The sequence below is a fragment of the Sapajus apella genome, unplaced genomic scaffold, assembly GCF_009761245.1.
Source record: "Sapajus apella isolate SASKATOON/1434 unplaced genomic scaffold, GSC_monkey_1.0 scaffold24, whole genome shotgun sequence".
Lineage (NCBI taxonomy): Eukaryota > Metazoa > Chordata > Mammalia > Primates > Cebidae > Sapajus > Sapajus apella.
This window is the reverse complement of record NW_022436964.1, coordinates 20,978,656-20,999,621: the sequence shown is the minus strand read 5'-3', so window position 1 is coordinate 20,999,621 and position 20,966 is coordinate 20,978,656. Positions and strand designations below refer to the sequence as shown.

Here is a 20,966-nt window from a genome sequence, read left to right as displayed (position 1 = left end):
CACACCTGTAATCACAGCACTTTGGGAGGCCAAGGTGGGCGGATCACTTGAACTAAGCAGTTGCAGGCCAGCCTGGGCAACACAGTGAAACTTTGTCTCTATAAAAAATTCAAAAACAATTAGCAGGGTGTGGTAGCAGGTGCCTGTGGTCCTAGCTACTTGGGAGGCTGAGGTGGGAGAATTGCTTGAACCTGGGTGGTGGAGGTTGCTGTGAGCCCAGATCGCAGTGCTGCACTATACAGCCTGAACAAGACCCCATCTCAAAAAAAAAAAAACAAAAAAAAAAAAGAAAAAAGGTTGTTTGACTTGCTTGCTAAATGTTGTTAATGCAACATATTGAAGCAGTTAGGTAACAGTAAACAGTCCCAGATACTGGTACTGGTTGAGTCAGGTTAACCAAAGTATAAGAGAGTAGGCCTGGCTTGGTGGCTCATGCCTATAATCCCAGCACTTTGGGAGGCTGAGGCAGGTAGATCACTTGAGGTCAGGAGTTCAAGACCAGCATAGGCAACATGGTAAAACCTTCATCTCTACCAAAAATACAAAAAATTAGCCAGGCACGGTGGCTCGCATATGTGGTCCCAGCTACTCAGGAGGCTGAGGTTGGGAGTATCACTTCAGCCTGGGAGGCAGAGGTTGTAGTGAACCAAGATTGCACCACTGCACTCCAAGCTGGGTGACAGAGTGAGATCCTGTCTCAAAAGAAAAAATAAAGCATGTTTATTATAAAAGAAGAAAATTGTGTCTATGTCATGCAAATATAAAAAAGGGAAGTTAAGATCCCTCATAATTCTGCCTTGCCACACAGAGATAATTATAATTAACCCTTAGGTGCATTTTCTTTTATTCTTTTTTTTCTTTCTCTTTTTTTCTCTGTTGCATTTGTATTTGCAAAATAGTTATATTCTAAAGACAAATTATCATATGCTAAATGGTGTTACTTTTGTATTCTCATTGATAGTCAGTATGTTCGCACATCATTAAGCAGTCTTAAAAATGATGTTTAGGCTGGGCGAGGTGGCTCATGCCTGTAATCCCAGCACTTTTTGGATGGCTGAGGTGGGCAGAGCACCAGAGGTCAGGAGTTTGAGACCAGCCTGGTCAACCTGGCAAAACCTTGTCTCTACTAAAAATACAAAAATTAGCCAGGCGTGGTGACGGGCACTTGTAATCCCAGCTACTCAGGAGGCTGAAGCAGGAGAATTGCTTGAACCCAGGAGGCGCAGGTTACAGTGAGCCAAGATAGTGCCATTGCACTCCAGCCTGGGCTATAAGAGCAGAACTCTTTGTCAAAAAAAAAAAAAGATGTTTAATTTTATAAAGGTCATATAGTTATTAAACATTTTCCTGTTATTGGACATGTATGTTGTTAACCATTGTTGGTAATAAGTACTGTTAACCTTTCACAGAAACATTTGGCACATGTTTGCTTATTTCCTTCAAATAAATTCCTAGTATAGAATTTCTACAAATGTGGTACTATCAAATAATACAACAGAAGGATTATGCCAATTTACTTTTCAGCCATTGTTTCATGAGTGTGCTATATTTTATAGCCCATGGCTGTATTTTATAGCTAACATTTAAAGTCATCCCAGGAGATAGGATAAGGACTCTGGAAACATTAGGCAACCCATTGACAGTAGCAAAGCTGAAATAACTGTAGGTCATCACTGAACCTTTGAGTCAGGGAACTTGCGTCTGACCTTTAGACAGTTAGTCCAGTCCTCTCTTTTGTTTTATTTTTTGGAGATGGAGTCCCACTCTGTTGCCTTAGGCTAGAGTGCAGTGGTGCCTTCTCGGCTCACTGCAACCTCCAACTCCTGGGTTCAAGCGATTCTCTTGCTTCAGCCTCCCAACTCAAGTAGCTGGGACTACACCACTGTGGCTGGTTAATTTTTGTATTTTTAGTAGAGACGGGGTTTCACCATGTTGGCAGGCTGGTCTCGAACTCCTGACCTCAGGTGATCCACCTGCCTCAGCCTCCCAAAATCAGGCCTCTCTTTTAAAAATGTGGAGACTGAGTTCAGGAGAGGTTAAAGAACTTGCTCGATAGTAAACAGCATTTATTGGGGGATTAGGGTGAAAACATAGATTTCCTTGTGTGCTAATTAAATACCCTTTTCTCTATGCAGTATTTCCCACATTGAGATTCATGAGGTAGACATGAATAGATATTTTAGGTAGGAAAAAACTTTTTAATCTATTTATTTCAAAGTAGATTTGAAACAACCAAATAGACACAAAACTAGCGCACCAAAGCTGTATTTCATGAAAATTGTAGCTATTAATTTTTAAAGCTAAGTCCCTATAAAGAACTGTATAGTAAAGAAAACACTATAGTGAATAGTAGTTCAACTATGGTAGAAATTGTGAGGTTGATGTGTGGTTGCTCAGTCTGAGAAATTGCTTTTTTTTAACTGTTGAGTTGTAAGAATTCTTTTTATGTATTTATTTATTTATTATTATTTTTTAGAGATGGAGTCTTGCTCTCTTGCCCAGGCTGGAGTGCAGTGGCATGATCTTGGCTCACTGAAACCTCCACCTCCCAGGTTCAAGCGATTCTCCTGTCTCAGCTTCCTGAGTAGCTGGGATTACAGGCGTGTGCCACCAAGCCTGGCTAATTTTTTTTATTTTTAGTAGAGAGGGGGTTTCACCATGTTGGGCAGGCTGGTCTTGAACTCCTGACCTCAGGTGATCTGCCCGCCTCAGCTTCCCAAAGTGCTGGGATTACAGGCGTGAGCCACTGCGCCCAGCCCTGTGTGTATATTCTTATACTGGTACTTCATAGTCTGGACTGCAGTTTTGAAATACAAAATGTGCATCTTCCAACTTTGTGTTTTTTTTTTTCAAGATTGTTTTGATTGTTTTGGGTTCCTAGCATTTCCATGATTTTTATGATCTGCTTGTCAGTTTCTGCAAAGACACCAGTGAAGATTTTGATAAGATTGCATTGAATCTGTAGATCATTTTCAGAGAGTATTGCCATCTTAACAGTATTAACTCTTAGGCCAGGTGCGGTAGCTCACACTTGTAATCTCAACACTTTGGGAGGCTGAGATGGGAGGATAGCTTGAGCCCAGGAGTTCGAGACCAGCCTGGGTAATATAGCAAGACCACATCTCTACAGATAAAAATTAGCCAGGCTTGGTGGTTTGTGCCTGTAGTTCCAGCTACTTGGAAGGCTAAGGTGAGAGGATTGGCTGAGCCCAGGAGATCAAGATTGCAGTGAGCTATGATCAAGTCACTGCACTCCAGCCTAGGTGAGAGAATGAAATCCTGTCTCAAAAAATAAAAACAACTCTTAAAAGGTATGAATATGAGATGTCTTTTCATTTAGTTAGATCTTCTTTGTTTTAACAATACTGTAGTTTTCAGATGAAAAGTTATGTACTTTTTAAAAAAATGTATTGCTAATTTTCTTATTCTTTTTTTTTTTTTTTTTAAAAAAAAAAGATGGGGTTTCACCATGTTGGTCAGGCTGGTCTTGAACTCCCGACCTCGGGTGATCCACCCACCTTGGCCTCCAGAGTGCTTGGATTACAGGTGTGAGCCACCACACCCGGCCAATTTTCTTATTCTTTTTATGCAACTATAAATGGAGGCTGGGCGTGTTTGCTCATGGCTGTAATCTCAGCACTTTGGGAGGCTGAGTAAGGGGATCACTTGAGCCCAGGAGTTCAAGACCAGCCTGGGCAACATGGCAAAACACTGTCTCTACAAAAAATACAAAATTAGCCAGGCAGAGCACACACCTGTAGTTCCACCTAATCTGGAGGCTGAGGCAGGAGGATCGCTTGAGACTGAGAAATCAAGGCTGCAGTGAGCTGTGTTCATGCTACTGAATTCCAGCCTGGGTGACAAAGCAAGACCCTATCTCAAAAAATAATAAAATAAAATAAATGGAATCATTTTCTTAGTTTCATCTTCAGATTTTTATTTACTAGATTTTGGTATATTGATCCTGTACTTGGCAACATTGCTGGACTCATTTTTTTTATTTTTTATTTTTGAGACAGAGTCTTGCTCTGTCACCCAGTCTGGAGTGCCGTGGTGTGATCTCAGTTCACTGCAACCTCCGCCTCCTGGGCGAGTTCAAGCGATTCTCCTACCTCAGCCTCCCTAGTAGCTGGGGTTGCAGATACGTGCCACCATGCCTGGCTAATTTTTGTATTTTCAGTAGAGACACAGTTTTACCAGTTGGCCAGGCTGGTCTCAAACTCCTGTCCTCAAGTGATTCACCCGCCTCAGCCTCCCAGAGTGCTGGGGATTATACGCATGAGCCATCGTACCCAGCCAAATGGACTCATTTATTAGCTCCAATAGTTTTTTAGTGGATTCCTTAGGATTTTCTATGTACAAGATAATGCTGTCTGCAAGTAGACACACTTTTACTTCTTTTTTTCTGGATGCTTTTTATTTCTTTTTCTGGACTAATTGCCTTGGCTAGAATCTCTAATATTATATAGAAGCGGCAAGGGCAGAGAAACTTTTCTTAAGGCTATTCATATACAGATGCAATTAAGTACTTTATTAATTAACCCCATCTTTTAACCCATCTGTTGCAGCTGGTTGGGGATTTAGAAGAGGGCTTGGCCTGATGAGTGAGAGGTAAGGGGAAGGGCCAATAACAATTTTTTTTTTGGGACTTGGCTCTAGAGAATTGCACGTTTTTACAGTTTTTTTTCCAAATGCTGTTGATGAGGTTGAAGCTCTCCTCCCCAGAGCAGTGGTCAAAAGCCTGGAGACACAGAGCTTCACACATTAAGTATAAGGCTGTTTTAGTGAGTCCTGAGCTCTACATCCGCCAAGCCCTCTTATAAGAGCAGTCTGCAAATCCAGCAGCACACTTGCCACATGATAGCCCGTGTCCATGCAGTTACTGTTCTTGGTTAAAAATCTAAAGTTTCATGAATTTGACAATTTGGAATCTGTTTCGAGGTCAGTATGGTAATTCATTCCAAAGTCTTAGGAAAATGTTTATATATACCTTGATCCTTTAATCTGACATCTGGGAATTTATTCATCGGAAACAATTCCAAAGAGAATTAAAAAAAAGCAAAGTCAAAAAAAAAGAGTCTTCAGTAAGGAGGAAAAATCAAGACAAATTTATACAATTTAAATGTCCAGCAGTACTGTTGTAATAAAGTGTATTTTTATATATTTATTTCTTAATATCTTATGTAGATATTTATGGTGGACTGTATGTATTTATTAAATAATACTAAGTGACAAAAAGAACACAAAATTGTAGGTATGCAGATTACAATAGTATTACAGTTCTGAATGTATAACAATAATTTGGGAAAGGAACATGAGGAAATTCAAATACTGTTGCATAAAAGTGACACCTGGTTGTAGGTAATATTATTAAATTGTTCGTAAACTCTTTTCCTGAGTTGTTTTGTTAATAAAAATGTAATAAAATCATAATGCTAATCTGGTTAAAAATTGAATTGTCTCATGATAGCAGCACCTGTTTTACAGGATTGGAAAAGTCTCTACAATAACAGGATAGCAGGCATTTAAATGGAATCATTTCAAAATAATGATAATTTCAAATTCTTATTTTATTGTATTTTAAAAATTATTTTAAAAGAAAATAATTTTAGCTATTTCATAGTTTTTTTCTGGTAGAAAATACAGAAAAATACATATATATATATTTAAACACTTATAAAACTATCACACAGAGATGACTATAACTTATTGGTGTATACCTTTGCAGTATTTTTTTCTGTCTGTATATTTACATTTATGTATTTTTCCATAATGAAGAATATGAAGTTTAGATTATTTTGTAACCTTTGTTTTTTGTTTCTTTGTTGTTTTTGTTTTTGAGATGGAGTCTTGCTCTGTTGCTCAGGCTGAAGTTCAATGGCATGATCTCTGCTCACTGTGACCTCTGCCTCTAGGGTTCAAGCATTTCCCTCGCCTCAGCCTCCCAAGTAATTGGGATTACAGGCACCCGCCATCATGCCCAGTTAATTTTTGTATTTCTGTAGGGACAGGGTTTCAGCATGTTGGCCAGGCAAGTCTTGAACTCCTGACCTCAGGTGACCCACCTGCCTCAGCCTCCCAAAGTGCTTACAGGCATGAGCCACCGTGCCCAGCCGTAACCTTTGTTTTTATCAGAAAAATTGATGATGCACATTTTCATATGAGTATGCCATTCAGACTTCCCCTTTAGGTAACTCGTTCCGAGGTGCCTGGAATGGGATAAAACAAATGCACTTACTGATTTTCCCCCCTCTGCTGTAGAAATTGGCGTGTTAGCCAAGGCTTTCATTGACCAAGGGAAACTGATCCCAGATGATGTCATGACTCGGCTGGCCCTTCATGAACTGAAAAATCTCACCCAGTATAACTGGCTTTTGGATGGTAAGTAGAGTGTCATGAGCATATCACCTGCCCAAAATAAAGAGTGCTGGCAGGAGAATGAGCATTTCATGGGCTTTGGACAAATGTCAAAGATGGTGGTTGGGGGTGCTTGGGACTATCCTGAAGCCAGTCATCTTCTTCTCTGGGACCAGTTCTATATCCAAATGGAAAGAGGAAAGTGAATTGCATGATTTCTAAGCTCCTTTCAGATGTAGCTTTAGTTCATTTCCCTTTCTTTGAGAATATTCTGTGATATGGGAGGATCACCATAGAAGAAGCAAGACCCGAGAGTAACCTACAATAGCCTGTAAACTTTCCCTAGCCAGAGGTATGGCAGAATCCTTGAGGGTAGGTTGATTTTTAGTTTTGTTAATATAGAGAGGACACAACAGAGATTTGTTTTAGTTGAGTCCTGAGCTCTCACTAAAACTGGGATAAACTTGGGATAAGCCTTTTCTTCAAGAAGATCTGAATCATAATATCCTTTTTTGGAAGAGGGTAGCTAATCTAGTCTTACTGCTTACATACTTTTCTCTCTTAGTCAACCTCAATACCCCACCTTCTCGCACAGGCACGCATGCAGTCAGCTGCCCTCACCAAGCCCTGCAGCCCTGACTTGCTTGCTTTATCTAAGAAGAAATGGGGAGGCTGAGGTGGGGGAATCACGAGGTCAGCAGTTCGAGAGTAGCCTGACCAACATGGTAAAACCCCGTCTCTACTAAAAATACAAAAATTAGCCGGGTGTGGTGGCGTGAGCCTGTAAACCCAGTGACTTAGGAGGCTAAGGCAGGGAAATCGCTGGAACCCAGGAGGCAGAGGTCGTGGTGAGCTGAGATCTCACCAGGGCACTCCAGCCTGGGCTACGGAGTGAGACTCTGTCTCAAAAAAAAAGGTTCTGAAGTCCTTGTCCTTATGTAAAGTAAAGTACCCTCTAGTAGAAGACGAGTAGCAAACAAGTAAACAAAAATGTGGGTAAGCACAGATATAAGTGCCAAGAGGTAAATTAGAAGTTGATGTGGGCCGGGGGTGGTGGCTCATGTCTGTAATTCCTGCGCTTTGGGAGGCCGAGGTGGACAGATTACCTGAGGTCAGTAATTCAGGACCAGCCTGGCCAACATGGTAAAATCCCGTCTCTACTAAAAATACAAAAATGAGCAGGGCGTGATGGCGCACACCTGTAATCCCAGCGACTCGGGAGGCCGAGACAGGGGAATCGCTTGAACCCAGGAGGCCGAGGTTGCAGTGAGCCAAGATTGCTCCACTGCACTCCAAAGTGAGACTCTGTCTCAGAAAAAAAAAGAAGTTGATGTGAACAGAGAGTAATGTACTGGAGAGATGGGCACTTTTTTTTCTCTTTAATTGGGACAGCGTCTGGCTCTGTTTCCCAGGCTGGAGTGCAATTGGTGCTATCTCATCTCACTGCAACCTCCACCTCCCCAGTTCAAACGATTCCCATTTCTGAATGTATATGTGTATATATATATTTTATCACTAATTACAGAAAAAATCCTAATAAATTACATACCAATAAATTAAAAGTAATTATTTCTAAAGGATGTGATCATTGAGGATTTTGAGCCTCTCTGTGATACATTTACATCTTTCTTAATTTTTAAAAAGAAAAGGTATTTTTGCAATAGAACCAATGACAAAATTGTCATTGTTGTCCCTCAGTAGCCTCAGGGGGATTGATTCCAAGACCTTTCCACCCACCTCCTATGGATAACAAAATCCATGCGTGCTCAAATTCCTTATATAAAATGGTGTAGTGTTTGCATGTAACCTACACCTAGCGTAGCCTCCTGTGTACTTTAAATCATCTCCAGATTTCTTGTAATACCGAATACAATGTAATTGCTATATGAATAGTTGTTATAATATATTATTTAGGGAATAATGACAAGAAAACTCAGTACATGATCATCACAGATGCCACTATCCATTTTTTTTCCTGAATATTTTTGATCTGAAGTTAGTTGAATACACAGATGTGGAACCCACAGATGCCACTATATTTTTTTTTTTTTTTCGCTTGGAAAGGGAGTTTCACTCATGTTACCCAGGCTGGAGTGCAATGGCGCGATCTCGGCTCACCGCAACCTCCGCCTCCTGGGTTCAGGCAATTCTCCTGCCTCAGCCTCCTGAGTAGCTGGGATTACAGGCATGCGCCACCATGCCCAGTTAATTTTTTGTATTTCTAGTAGAGACGGGGTTTCACCATGTTGACCAGGATGGTCTTGATCTCTTGACCTCGTGATCCACCCGCCTCGGCCTCCCAAAGTGCTGGGATTACAGGCTTGAGCCACCGCGCCTGGCCGCCACTATATTTGGTATAAGATGTGAGTTAAGTTTCTAGCTCCCCTCGCCATAAGTAGTATCTAATATTGTTTATATCTATTTTGTATAATACACACACATACATACATATACCATGTTTTGCATTTTGCCTTTTCATTGAATAAATCTGTATTTAAAACATAGATTTGCCTCATGAAATAAAAAAATGCATGGGCTTGCATTTTGTGTCTGTATCATAATTTAACTAATCTCCTACTAAGGAACATTTAGGTAAGACAGCTTGTGTTCGAATCCCACTTCCATCACTTTACGAGCTTTGTGAGCTAAAGAGTAAGTTACCTAGCCTCACTGGGCCTCAGTTTCCTTATTCATAAAGTGGGAATAATAGAAGTACCTCTCTTAGGGTTGTTATGATGGTTAAAAGAAGTGATTCTTGTAAACCATTTAGCATATAGTACTTGGCATCTAGAAAGTGCTTGAGATTTAGCTGTTAAAGTCCATTTGTGCTTGTTAAATGTACGAAATTGTTTTCACCAGGATTGCTTACTTCAGTGTAAATTTTATAATAAATACTTTATTTTTTATTATATAAAATTGTACACATTGAGATTTTGCCATCATAAGCTTTCTTTGGGGACCATTATTTCTCCCAAATCCAGTTTTCCTGGGTATAGTTTTAGTCATTATCGTTACCTTAGCACATTGTAAGGTCTAGGTCACTGGCAAATTTTTCCACATTTCATTGTTAACAAGAAAATGTAATTTTTCAGGCAATATTTTTAGTGCTAACAAATTGTGCATGTGCAGTTTTAACCTTTGTCACTTTTCTTTTCTTTTCTTTTTTTAATTGGAGACAGTGTCTTGCTCTGTTACTAGACTGGAGTGCAGTGGTGCCATCATGGCTTGACCTCCTGGGCTCAGGCGATCCTCCTGCCTCAGCCTCCTGAGCAGCTGGGACCATAGGCATGTGCCACCACACCCTGCTAATGTTTTTCTTTTGTTATTTATAGAGAAGGAGTCTTGCTGTGTTGCCCAGCCTGGTGTCAAACTCCTGGGTTCAAGCGATCCTCCTGCCTTAGCCTCTCAAAGTGCTGTGATTACAGGGGTGAGCCACCACACCTGGCCTAACTTTTGTTGCTTTTGCAAATATATTATTTCTACCAATTTTATTTTTTCTGTGGTATTCTAGACAAAATGTCCTTAGTAACAACATTGCAAAGTCAAACATTTTAAATTCCCAAATATGCTTGGGTATATTTCTGAATTCACTCATCAGGTACATTTGCCTCTCTAATTTTGAATCACATTGTTTAGCTGTATAACACATCTGTTAGGATTTGTTCTTTTGCATTAATAGTTTTCCTTTAGCTGAACTTTAGTTTCATTTTGTCATATTTCAGAAATATGGAGTTTTTGTTTGTTCATTTGTTTGTTTGTTTTTGAGAAGGATTCTTGCTCTGTCACCCAGGCTGGAATGGAATGGCATGATCTCGGCTCACAGCAACCTCTGCTTCCTGGGTTCAGGCAATTCTCCCGCTCCAGCCTCCCAAGTAGCTGGGACTACAGGCACCCAGCATCATGCCAGGCTAATTTTTGTATTTTTATAGAGATGGCGTTTCACCATGTTGGCCAGGCTAGTCTTGAACTCTTGATCTCAGGTGATCTGCCCACCTCAGCCTCCCAAAAAGCTGGTATTACAGGCGTGAGCCACCATGCCCGGCCAGCCTCTGGAGTTTGAACAAAGATCATGAGTTCAGTTTGAGTTCAAAGACAAGAAAAGACCTGTGTCCCAGTTAGAGGTAGCAGGAATTCTCCATTATTTGGGTAAAGGTCAGCCTTTTGTTCTATTCGGGCCTTAAAATTGATTAGATAAGACTCACCCACATCAGGAAGGGCAATATACTTTACTCAGTCTGCCTATTTACATGATAATTTCATAACAAGAGCAGCCTGACAGATATGCCCAGAATAGTATTTGCCAAATATCTGGGCACTCATGCCCTAGTCAAGTTGACAGGTAACCATCACAGTTGCCCTGCAGCTGTGATCAACCTGCCTGGTGTACCTCATTCCTTTTGTTCAGATTGTTCAACATTAAGTCTTCCCTTTTATTTCTTCTCTCTCTACCCCTCTCCCTCTGCTTTCTTTCTTTTTTCTTTTTGTTTTTTACTTTATAAAGGTTTTCCAAGGACACTTCCACAGGCAGAAGCTCTAGATAGAGCTTATCAGATCGACACAGTGATTAACCTGAATGTGCCCTTTGAGGTCATTAAACAACGCCTTACTGCTCGCTGGATTCATCCTGCCAGTGGCCGAGTCTACAACATTGAATTCAACCCTCCCAAAACTGTGGTGAGTAATTGTTGTGGAACTGTCCTATAGCAGACTGTCCCTGAGTCCTCTTGCCCTCACAGACATGTTTTGTGAACTTGGAAATCCTCTGCCTGACCAAAACTCCTGAGGGTATATTTTCAGGTTACTTGGTATAGTTGAGTGATCTAGTCCACTGAGCTTGGTGCTAAAGGTGCCCCAGGAGCAACAGGGGTTTGTTACTCATTCAGAAACATTTGTTGATTTCCTACTCGGCCAAGGAGTGTGTTAGGAGTTGGGCTGATAGAGATTCATAACACCTTGGTTTATTTAGTACTTGCAGTTGAGATTCCCAGTTTATAGCTGAATCTCTTTGTATATATGTGAACTTACTTAGAGCCTGCTTAGAAAACCTTTTACTCCAAGGCTAAAGTGACTGATAACTATGGAAATGAAACTGGCGTCTCCCGTTTCTGTTGGCGATGATCTGTCTTGAGGTTGGATTTCATTTATTTAAAAGTTAGCACATTTTTGTGCTTGGCACTTGCACAGAGATATCTGTTTAAAAATAATTGAACTGCTTATGAAAATATCCTTCAGAAATATGATATCTGATACTAGTCTCTTCTAATCCTGTTTAGGGCATTGATGATCTGACTGGAGAGCCTCTTATTCAGCGTGAGGATGATAAACCAGAGACGGTTATCAAGAGACTAAAGGCTTATGAAGACCAAACAAAGCCAGTCCTGGAATATTACCAGTGAGTTTTTGCTTTTCCGAACTTCTCTTGCATAATGGTGCACTAAGTCTGGTTATGATTTTCCTTACTCTAGAGCTGAAATGCTAAAATGCCAAAAGACCCAGTTCACATGGGCTTAAGTAATAAAGGAAATACATTAGCTTGTATAATAGAAGTCCACAAAAGGCTGTGCTTCAGTCACACTTGGGTTTGACCATGTTGCTGTTCTCTTGGTTTTGACTTTCTGTGTGTATTGGCTTTGTCCTTAGGCTTCCTGCTTGGTAGCAGACATTTGGAGGAATAGCCAGGGCTTCCTCTTTCATGAAGGCTGAGGGGTGACCTTTCCCCCAATAAAAAGAAGCCCAGAGCATCACTCAGATGGAGCTACCTTGAACAGCCACTGCAGTCAGGGAATGCCTGGCACTAATTGTTACAGGCTTGGGTTACTGCCCATTGCAGAACCAGTCATTGGGGTGGGAAGGATTACACTGATTACACTGACTAGTCCACATCCAGAGCTGGCGGTGGGACAGTCTCACCCAAACTCTGCTATGTACAGATATTCCTCAATGTATAATGAAATTATGTCCTGATAAATTCATTGTAATTTGAAATACCAAGCACCATAACTTAGACTGCCTTAAACATGCTCAGAACACTTAGATTAGCCTACAAGTGGGTGAAATCATCTAACACAAAGACTGTTTTATAATAAAGTATTGAATATCTCATGTAATTTACTGAATATTGTACTGAAATTGCAAAGCAGAATGGTTGTACCGGTGCTCGAGGTACAATTTCTACTGAATGCGTGTTGCTTTCATGCCATCATAAACCTGAAAAATCCTGCCTTGAATCATTGTAAGCTAGGTATCATCGGTAGCAGAGGGAGGGCTGGAATGAATGCTGGGGAGGCAAATCTAATATTGCCCACCACATTTGTCAATACAGGATGCTGTGGTGTAGAAGAATCTCATATGGCAGCTAATCCCTCAGACTATGTAATTGGCTAGCAGTCTTTAAAAGCTTACATTCTAACATTGTTTTGTCTGCAACACATATGGGAACTGTACTGAATAAGTATTTGACTTAAGCTAAGAAACTTACTCAGTTTCTTACTGAGCCTTCCTTCTCCTTGCAGTGGATTGACTGCCTCCCCTTTCATTCATTTGCTTATTGAATACTGACCCTGATCACAGCAGAACAGTATCACGGGCAGAACAGTATCTCGGGCAGAACACAGACTCTGCAGCCAGAATACCCAAGTTCAAGTCCCACTCACCATCTTTGCCTTCACCTTCTGCTTAACCTCTGCCTGTTTTTTCCTCTATAAATTGGGGAAGAGAGTAAAGGGTTGAAAGATTAATATGTATGACTCTTAGAACTGTGCTTAACACATAGAAAGCACTATAGAAATGTTAGCTATTGTTATTGTTGTTGTGGTAGAGTATGTATGCAGTAAAAATCTGAAGGAATAATTTCCAAACTGTTATTATTTATTTATTTATTTTAGAGACAGGGTCTCACTCTGTTACCCAGGCTGGAATATAGTGGTTCTATCATAGTTCATTGCAGCCTTGAACTCCTGGGCTCAAGCAATCCTCCTGTCTCAGCCTCCCAAGTAGCCAGGAATACAGACCCATGCCACCACACCTGGCCAATTAAAAAAAACATTTTTTAGAGATGAGGCTCTTGCCATATTTCACAGGCTGGTCTCAAAGTCCTGGCTTCAAACAAGCCTCCTGCCTCAGCTTCCCAAAGCGTTGGGATTACAAGTGTGAGCCACCATGTCTGGCCTTTCAAACTATCTTAATTGTTTTTGGAGCATAAAATTACAAGGTTGGCAATCCACTTTTTATAGTAGCCATTACTGTAATTTTGCCATTTGTTTAATGATGCTGCTTCTGAAAATTACCATCTCTTTTGCCCTGCCTGGGCAAGTTATTTAACCTCTATGTCACAAATTCCTTATTTGTAAAATCAGGCAATATTAAATAGCATCTACTTTATAGGGTTGTTAAAGGAATTAAGTGTTAGAATTCACTGAGGGTGGTTGGCAAAATATTAAGGGAAATATTAGGGAAAGTTATAAGATTATAATCTCAAACCTTTGAGACGATAGTCTTATAACTTTCCCTAGTATTTCCCTTAATATTTTGCCAAACACCCTGAGTGAATCTTAACAATTAAGTGAGAGATCCTAGAAAGTCTTACAACAGCCCTGATGGCTATTAACTCATTCGTTGTCAGCAATTATTGTTTACTCTCTTGACACTGTGCTAGGCCCTTGGTCCACACAGACAATTAGATCCAGTCCCTGACAGGTCCCAAGAAGCTCTGTATGTGGGTGACGTTGGGGGCTGGGTAGACAGTATTTATTATACAATGTGAAATATTCTTATATTAACTAGGAACCTAGTTCACACCAGCTTAAGCAAAAGGGAAATTTATTGGTAATGTAACTAAAAAGTCAAAAGTGGATGGCTGGGTCCAGGTGTTGAAAAACACCTATCTTGAGGCCTCAGTCTCTCAGCTCCATTGTCCTGTGTTGACTTTGGTCTCACATGTGCTCTCCCTGTGTTGCAGCCCCTCAACTTTCCAGTTTACCTCCTACTAGTCAGGAACTCCAGAAGAAAAGAGCCTCTTTTGCCAGCAAAGTCTTGGGGTTGGCACCGATTAGCTCTGATCATGTCCATCTTCAAAGATGCGGAGTGGGAACAGTCTCTCCTGACCCTCGTGACTGAGTCTGGTAGAGAGGTTGTTTCCCAAAAGTAACCAGAAGGGAGAATGCATTGTTGCTGGGCAGATAACACCAGCACTGTAAGGCTATGAATAGATAATCTCCCAGTGCAATCACGAACCAGGGGTTGTTGGGATTCGTTCTGTCCAAATATCAAAATATGGGTAGGGGCCCAGGACAGTGCCTCATGCCTGTAATCCCAGCACTTTGGGAGGCTAAGGCAGGAGGATTGAAGAGGCAGAAATTCAAGATCAGCCTGGGCAATATGGTGAAACTCTGTGTCTACAAAACATGAAAAAAAAATTAGCCAGGCATGGTAGCACATGCCTGTAGTCCCAACTACTTGGGATTGCTTGGACCCAGCAGGTTGAGGCTGCAGTGAGTTATGAATGAACCACTGCAGTCCAGCATGGGTGTCAGAGTGAGACCTTGTCTCAAAAAAAAAAAAAATGTGGGAAAGGAAGTTGAGGAAGGCTGCGAAGATGCAGTGAATGACATAGGTCTCTATCGTAGGAGATACCTTAGAAGTCTTTCTAGGCTGCTTCTGGCTTTTGCTACCTCTTGCTGTTAATTCAAGCTTTTCTTTTCTTTTTTTTTTTTAGAGACAGAATCTCACTCTGTCTCTCAGGCTGGAGTGCAGTGGTGCCAACTCAGCTCACTACAGCCTCCGCATCCCAGGTTCAAGCTATTCCTGTGCCTCAGCCTCCCCAGTAGCTGGGACTGCAGGGGCGCACCACCACACCCGGCTAATTTTTGTATTTTTAGTAGAGATGGGGTTTTCCCATGTCAGCCAGGTTGGTCTTGAACTCCTGATCTCAGGTGATCCACCCTCCTGGACCTCCCAAAGTCCTGGGATTACAGACATGAGCCACCATGCCCAGCCTAATTCAAGCTTTTCATTCTCAGCTTTCACACATAGAACTAGAGTGAGACTTAACTAAAAACTCTAAGTTATATTTGCAAGAACGTTAGTAATAGCATTATTATTATTATTATTTTTTTAAAGACAGAGTCTTGCTCTGTCACCCAGGCTGGAGTGTAGTGGCACAATCTCAGCTCACTGCAACCTCCGCCTCCCAAGTTCAAGCAATTCTCGTGCCTCAGCCACCCAAGTAGCTGGGATTACAGGCTCGTGCCACCATGCCCGGCTAATTTTTTGTATTTTTAGTAGAAACTGGGTTTCGCCATGTTAGCCAGGATGGTCTTGATCTCCTGACCTCGTGATCTGCCCGCCTAGTCAGCGTTGTTATTTAAAAATGCTGACAGTTATATTGTTGGGGTTTTTTGTTTTGTTTTGTTTTAAAAAAGCCTCTTAGCTGTGGGACATTATAGAGTAATTGGTCTATATTTACAAACAACATGATGCCCTTACTCTTTGAAGGACCAATTGTTGAAGCTGGTTCCATGTTATTACACAGAAATAAAAATGACGAATGTTCATCCACGATTTAGGATTGAATAGGCGCCTGCAATTGTGCCCTCAGTAATTAACCCACTTGTGACATTGGCTTGATTTTTAAAGTGGCTCTTCAAGTGGCTTACAACAGTTAAGAAGCTTGATCCCTTGAAAGCTATACCAGGTGCCTGTGAATTTAGAAGCAGGAGGGTTTCTAATATCCCAAGAATGCCGTATTTGCATAATTTCCCATCTTTGCAGTGTTTCTTACCAAGAAAACAGTGGGTGTTATTTAAGTTAACTGTGGTAAATTTTATGAGGTATCAAGAAAGGAATGCTTTTGTCCTTAGTGAAGACCCTGAAAACCTAGTAAGAAGGGCTACAAAGGTATGAGGGATCCTGTTTGCACAGAAAATATTTCTGTGTAAAAATAAACCAGAGTTCTTAGGTTGCCCTTATGCACCCTTTAAACCAGTGCGTATATGTGTAGGTGGGCTAGAGGAGGGGTGTTAGCAAAAGGAATGCCAGAATCTCTGGAGGGAATCTGTGTGGCTTTAAAAGCAACCCCAGCATTCCGATCCTCACTCCTCACTATATTATCCACAGGAAACTGGAGTAAATAAAATATACTTTGGCTGCTGGTCTAGTGACAAGCTAGGCAGATCTGCCTGGGGAGAAATGAAGATAGTCAATAGGAAACCCAATAAAACTGAAAGAGTGGAATTCAAAATTCAAAAGAGTGAAATAAAGGAAAAAATAAATGTTGGCCTAGGCAAAAAGGAAGGATATTCAAGTATTAGAAAGTAGCTTTTGCAAAGGAGTAAGTAGACAAAAAAAAAAAAAAAAAAAAAAAGCTGACAGTTATCCTAATATCTTACAGGTTCTCTTTGGAAATGTACTACCAACTTGGTGACTGGGGCTAAGCTACATTATAAAGATGTGATTTTTCAGTAAAATAAGAAAATTTGAGCTTTGGAAAGGATTAAATGAACTATTATATGTAAAGCATGTAGCACAGCCTTTGACACACAGTGTATGCCCAATAAACTCAATAAATGATAGGTGCTGTTATTATTTACTTAATTTTATTTATTTACTTTTTTGAGACGGAGTCTCCCTCTGTCGCCCAGGCTGCAGTGCTGTGGCGTGATCTTGGCTCACTGCAACCTCCGACTCCCTGGTTCAAGCAATTCTTCTGCCTCAGCCTCCCAAGTAGCTGGGACTGCAGACGTGAGCCACCATGCCAGCTAATTTTTGTATTTTTAGTAGAGGTGAGGTTTCACCATGTTGGCCAGAATGTCTTGATCTCCTGATCTTGTGATCTGCCCGCCTCGGCCTCCCAAAGTGCTGGGATTACAGGCTTGAGCCACCGCACCTGGCCTGGTGCTGTTACATTTCTGTAAGCCAAGGAATACAATTGAAACTAAAATCTAAATTTTCCAATGCCCAGCCAAGTGTCTTTCTCTCCTGATTACACAGACCTATACTTACCGAGACTCCTAAATCCACATCATCATCATTTACAGAAAAGCTTTGAAAGAGCTTATTAGGAAGACTCAGACCTGTGTTTCTTTTGTTTTTGTTTCATCTTTAGGAAAAAAGGGGTGTTGGAAACATTTTCTGGAACAGAAACCAACAAGATTTGGCCCTATGTATATGCTTTCCTACAAACTAAAGTTCCACAAACAAGCCAGAAAGCTTCAGTTACTCCTTGAGGAGAAATGTGTGTAACTATTAATTGTAAGATGGGCAGACCTCCTAATCCTTGCATTTAGAAGCTGCTTTTCCTAAGACTTCCAGTATGTATGAATTCTTTGAAAATTTTATTACTTTTATTTCTATTGATTTTATTCTGGATACTAAGAATGTGCCAAATGAGTCAGATACTAAGATTCATCCTTTGAAATCAACTAGTATGTTGATTTCAGTTATCCTCAAAAACATCAGTGATGTCTGAACTTTTAAAACATGTTAGAGCAAAATTAAAAGAGCATTTGTTAGTAATCTAACATTTTGTTCAGTTAATAAGTGGTCAGTAAAGTTTCCATATTTTTCTGGAAAAGTTAAAAAATGTTGCATGTCATTTGGGGAAAATGTCAGAAATTTTTGCCTAGAATGATGCCAAAAAAAGACATTTCTAGCATTTTGGAACATGGTGAGACACTGTATAAAATTCCAGAAAGAAAGCAACTGGATTTACAGATTTGTTGTAAGACACAAATTCACTGCTGCCTTTACCCTAAGAAATGTATATGCTAACCACATATGCTGTATTTATTTTGTTGTTAACCATACTTTGTTTACTCAGAATTTTCAATATGCTATAAAAATTTATCAATTCACATAAAGAAAAATCTTACTTTAAGATGACTTGTTTCCTTTGAAAATGCATGTGTACTGAGGGTTATGATTTATGTCAGAAATTGACATTGTAAGTCCTTGGACAAGCACCAAAGTTGAATGAATTTTCAACAAAATGTAATTAAAGTCTGTTTTCAGATGTGACTTAGGTTAAGAAATGTGTTTTAGGATCTACTTGCCAGTTTCTCTTTTTTTTTTGATCCAAATGATTGATCGGCCCTGATAAAATAACGTTATGGTACCATCCCCAAACCTGCAAAAAAAAAAAAAAAAAAAGAAAAAGAAAAAAGAGAAAACCCATGGCACTACGTAAATAAAGTAAGCATACTGTCATTAGTAAATAGATGAGGCATGCCTGGGAAATGCTCCCTTGACATAAATAACAATCAATCATAATTAGTAAAAAGGTATGCCAATAAAAAGAATTTACATGATATGTTAACAGGAAAGTAAGTGAGTTTCCTGAAGGAGTTCTTTGTTCTTGATCAAAGGAATCAATACCTGTTCTCCAAGATGGCGGCGGAAAAAAAAAATCAATACCTGTTAGCATTCACTACCACCTTATTTTAAGGAGAAAGAACTCTATTGGTGTCATCTGAGCAGCCATTTAAATATTGGAATCTAAAGTGATTCCTTAGTGGGACAACAAGGATGGTTGCTGATGTACTGTTTGGTCTGGTAGGAGAAGTGGGGCAATATGAGAGGTGGAGGAAAAGCTTGATTATGTCTTTGATGACATATTTACTCTTACTTTACTTGGTGCCAAATCAAATGAAACAAGCCCTCGTACAAGCTGTTATTAATTACCTTTAAAAATCTGTTTTATTTTTTTCCAGGTACTTAAAATACAAGTAAGTGGTTCTTATGTATTTTGGGGGGGAAAATTTTATTTTCTTTTTCTTCCGATACTTTAAAAATTCATCAATCTTTTAAGATGAACGAAGGTTTTTTAAAAAGAATTCTAGTAAACATTTCATTCTTTATAAAACTTTCTCTAATGTCTTATTTGAATGTTAATCTTATGTGCTTTCTAAAAATGTTGTGAACTACCAAACTTATGGATTATCACTAGGTTATCAGACATACATTAGTCTATCAGAATAAAATGAATTTCATAACTGTGGCTACTACTTTGTCGTTGGTTCTTCACAGGGCCTGCTCCATCCACCTTCCTTTCTGCTGCCTGATGTCTCAGTGGCTTTGAATGTGTTCTCATAAATGATTTTTTTTTGAGACAGAGTTTTGCTCTTATTGCCCAGGCTGGAGTGCCATGGTGAGATCTCTGCTCACTACAACCTCTGCCTCCTGGGTTCAAGCAATTCTCCTGCCTCAGCCTCCCAAGTAGCTGGAATTACAGGCATGCGCCACCATGCCCGGCTAATTTTTTTTTTTTTGTACTGTTAATAGAGACAGGGTTTTCTCCATGTTGGTCAGGCTGGTCTCAGACTCCTGACCTCAGGTGATCTGTCTGCTTTGGCCTCCCAAACTGCTGGGATTACAGGCATAAGCCACTGTCCCCAGCCCCTAATAAATGATCTTAAAACAGTCCATTGGCTTGTTCCAGCTTATGCAGTACTTTATCTCCTGCTATGGTAGCCATACCTGCCTTCTTAATACCCTTAGGAGATTTGGAAATCAAAGTGAGCAGAGGAAGAACATGGCTATGAGAATTAAGACTCTTCTTTCCTGTGACCATTCCCTCCGCACTCCCAAAATACTTAGCCCAAAGTTTTGCACATACATTCATTACTTTGGGAATGAATATGACTGTAATACAACTTTTTTCTTTATTTTTTTGAGACAGGGCCTCACTCTGTTGCCCAGACTGGAGTGCAGTGAGTGGCATAATTGGGTCACTGTAACCTTGAACTCTTGGGCTCAAGCAATTCTTCCACCTCAGCCTTCCAAGTAGCTGGAACTATAGGCGTACACTGCCATGCCTGGCTAATTTTATTTTTTGTAGAGACGGGGTCTTGATATGTTGCCCAGGCTAGTTTCCTGGCCTCAAACAATCTTCCCGATTCAGCCTCCCAAGTGCTGGGATTACAAGTGTGAGGCACTGTTCTCAACACACAAAAAAATTCTGTAATGACCATCATTAAGATTTATGTACCACATGGAAATGCATGTATGGAGCTGACTGCCATGAGAAACTACTATGCTATAAAAGTCAGAACAGCATCTCAACCCATTTATTTTATAGAGTAAAAGTTATTTTGCTATACCTTTTGTAAGCAGAGTGTACTGTGGGAAATGCAAACTGGCAGTTGTTAGCATCATCCAGAAGTTTTCTTTCAGTTCTGAGTTCCATTTGAAATAGCTTAAATACTGGCTCAAATTTCTAAACCCCACCTGGTGGATACTTCTCCCCCAGCTATATATAATGGCATTCTAACAAGATATTTTGGATACTTAACAACTTGTGACAAAACTGCCCTATACTAACAACAAATCATTGTAATTATACATCTCAAATTATGTTAAATTGCTATACTTGCAACCAAACGCAAGAATTTGTATTTAGAACATGTTGTGTCTTCTCATTGACAGAAGTATGTTCTCAGACCCTGATAAACTGTAAAAATAGCTTTCCTATCTTTGCAGTTAGAGATTTTCATCTTGGAAGTTATGGTTAAACAATTTTAAAAACACAGTTAAAATAGTCTAGCTGCCGGGCGCGGTGGCTCAAGCCTGTAATCCCAGCACTTTGGGAGGCCGAGGCGGGTGGATCCTGAGGTCAA

At 40.2% G+C, this 20,966-nt stretch overlaps 1 protein-coding gene across 3 annotated transcripts in view; it reads left to right on the top strand.

Moving 5' to 3' along the window:
• AK3 (adenylate kinase 3) overlaps positions 1-19,348 on the top strand; it is a 22,037-nt gene extending 2,689 nt beyond the window's left edge. For all 3 annotated transcript variants that reach the window (XM_032291047.1, XM_032291049.1, XM_032291048.1), the window contains exons 2-5: positions 6,262-6,381; positions 10,859-11,031; positions 11,631-11,749; positions 17,459-19,348. In XM_032291047.1, coding sequence (XP_032146938.1) covers positions 6,262-6,381; positions 10,859-11,031; positions 11,631-11,749; positions 17,459-17,579 — 533 coding nt within the window. In that variant the 3' untranslated portion in view covers positions 17,580-19,348. The remainder of the gene's footprint in view (positions 1-6,261; positions 6,382-10,858; positions 11,032-11,630; positions 11,750-17,458) is intronic.
• Positions 19,349-20,966: the final 1,618 nt, after the last annotated feature.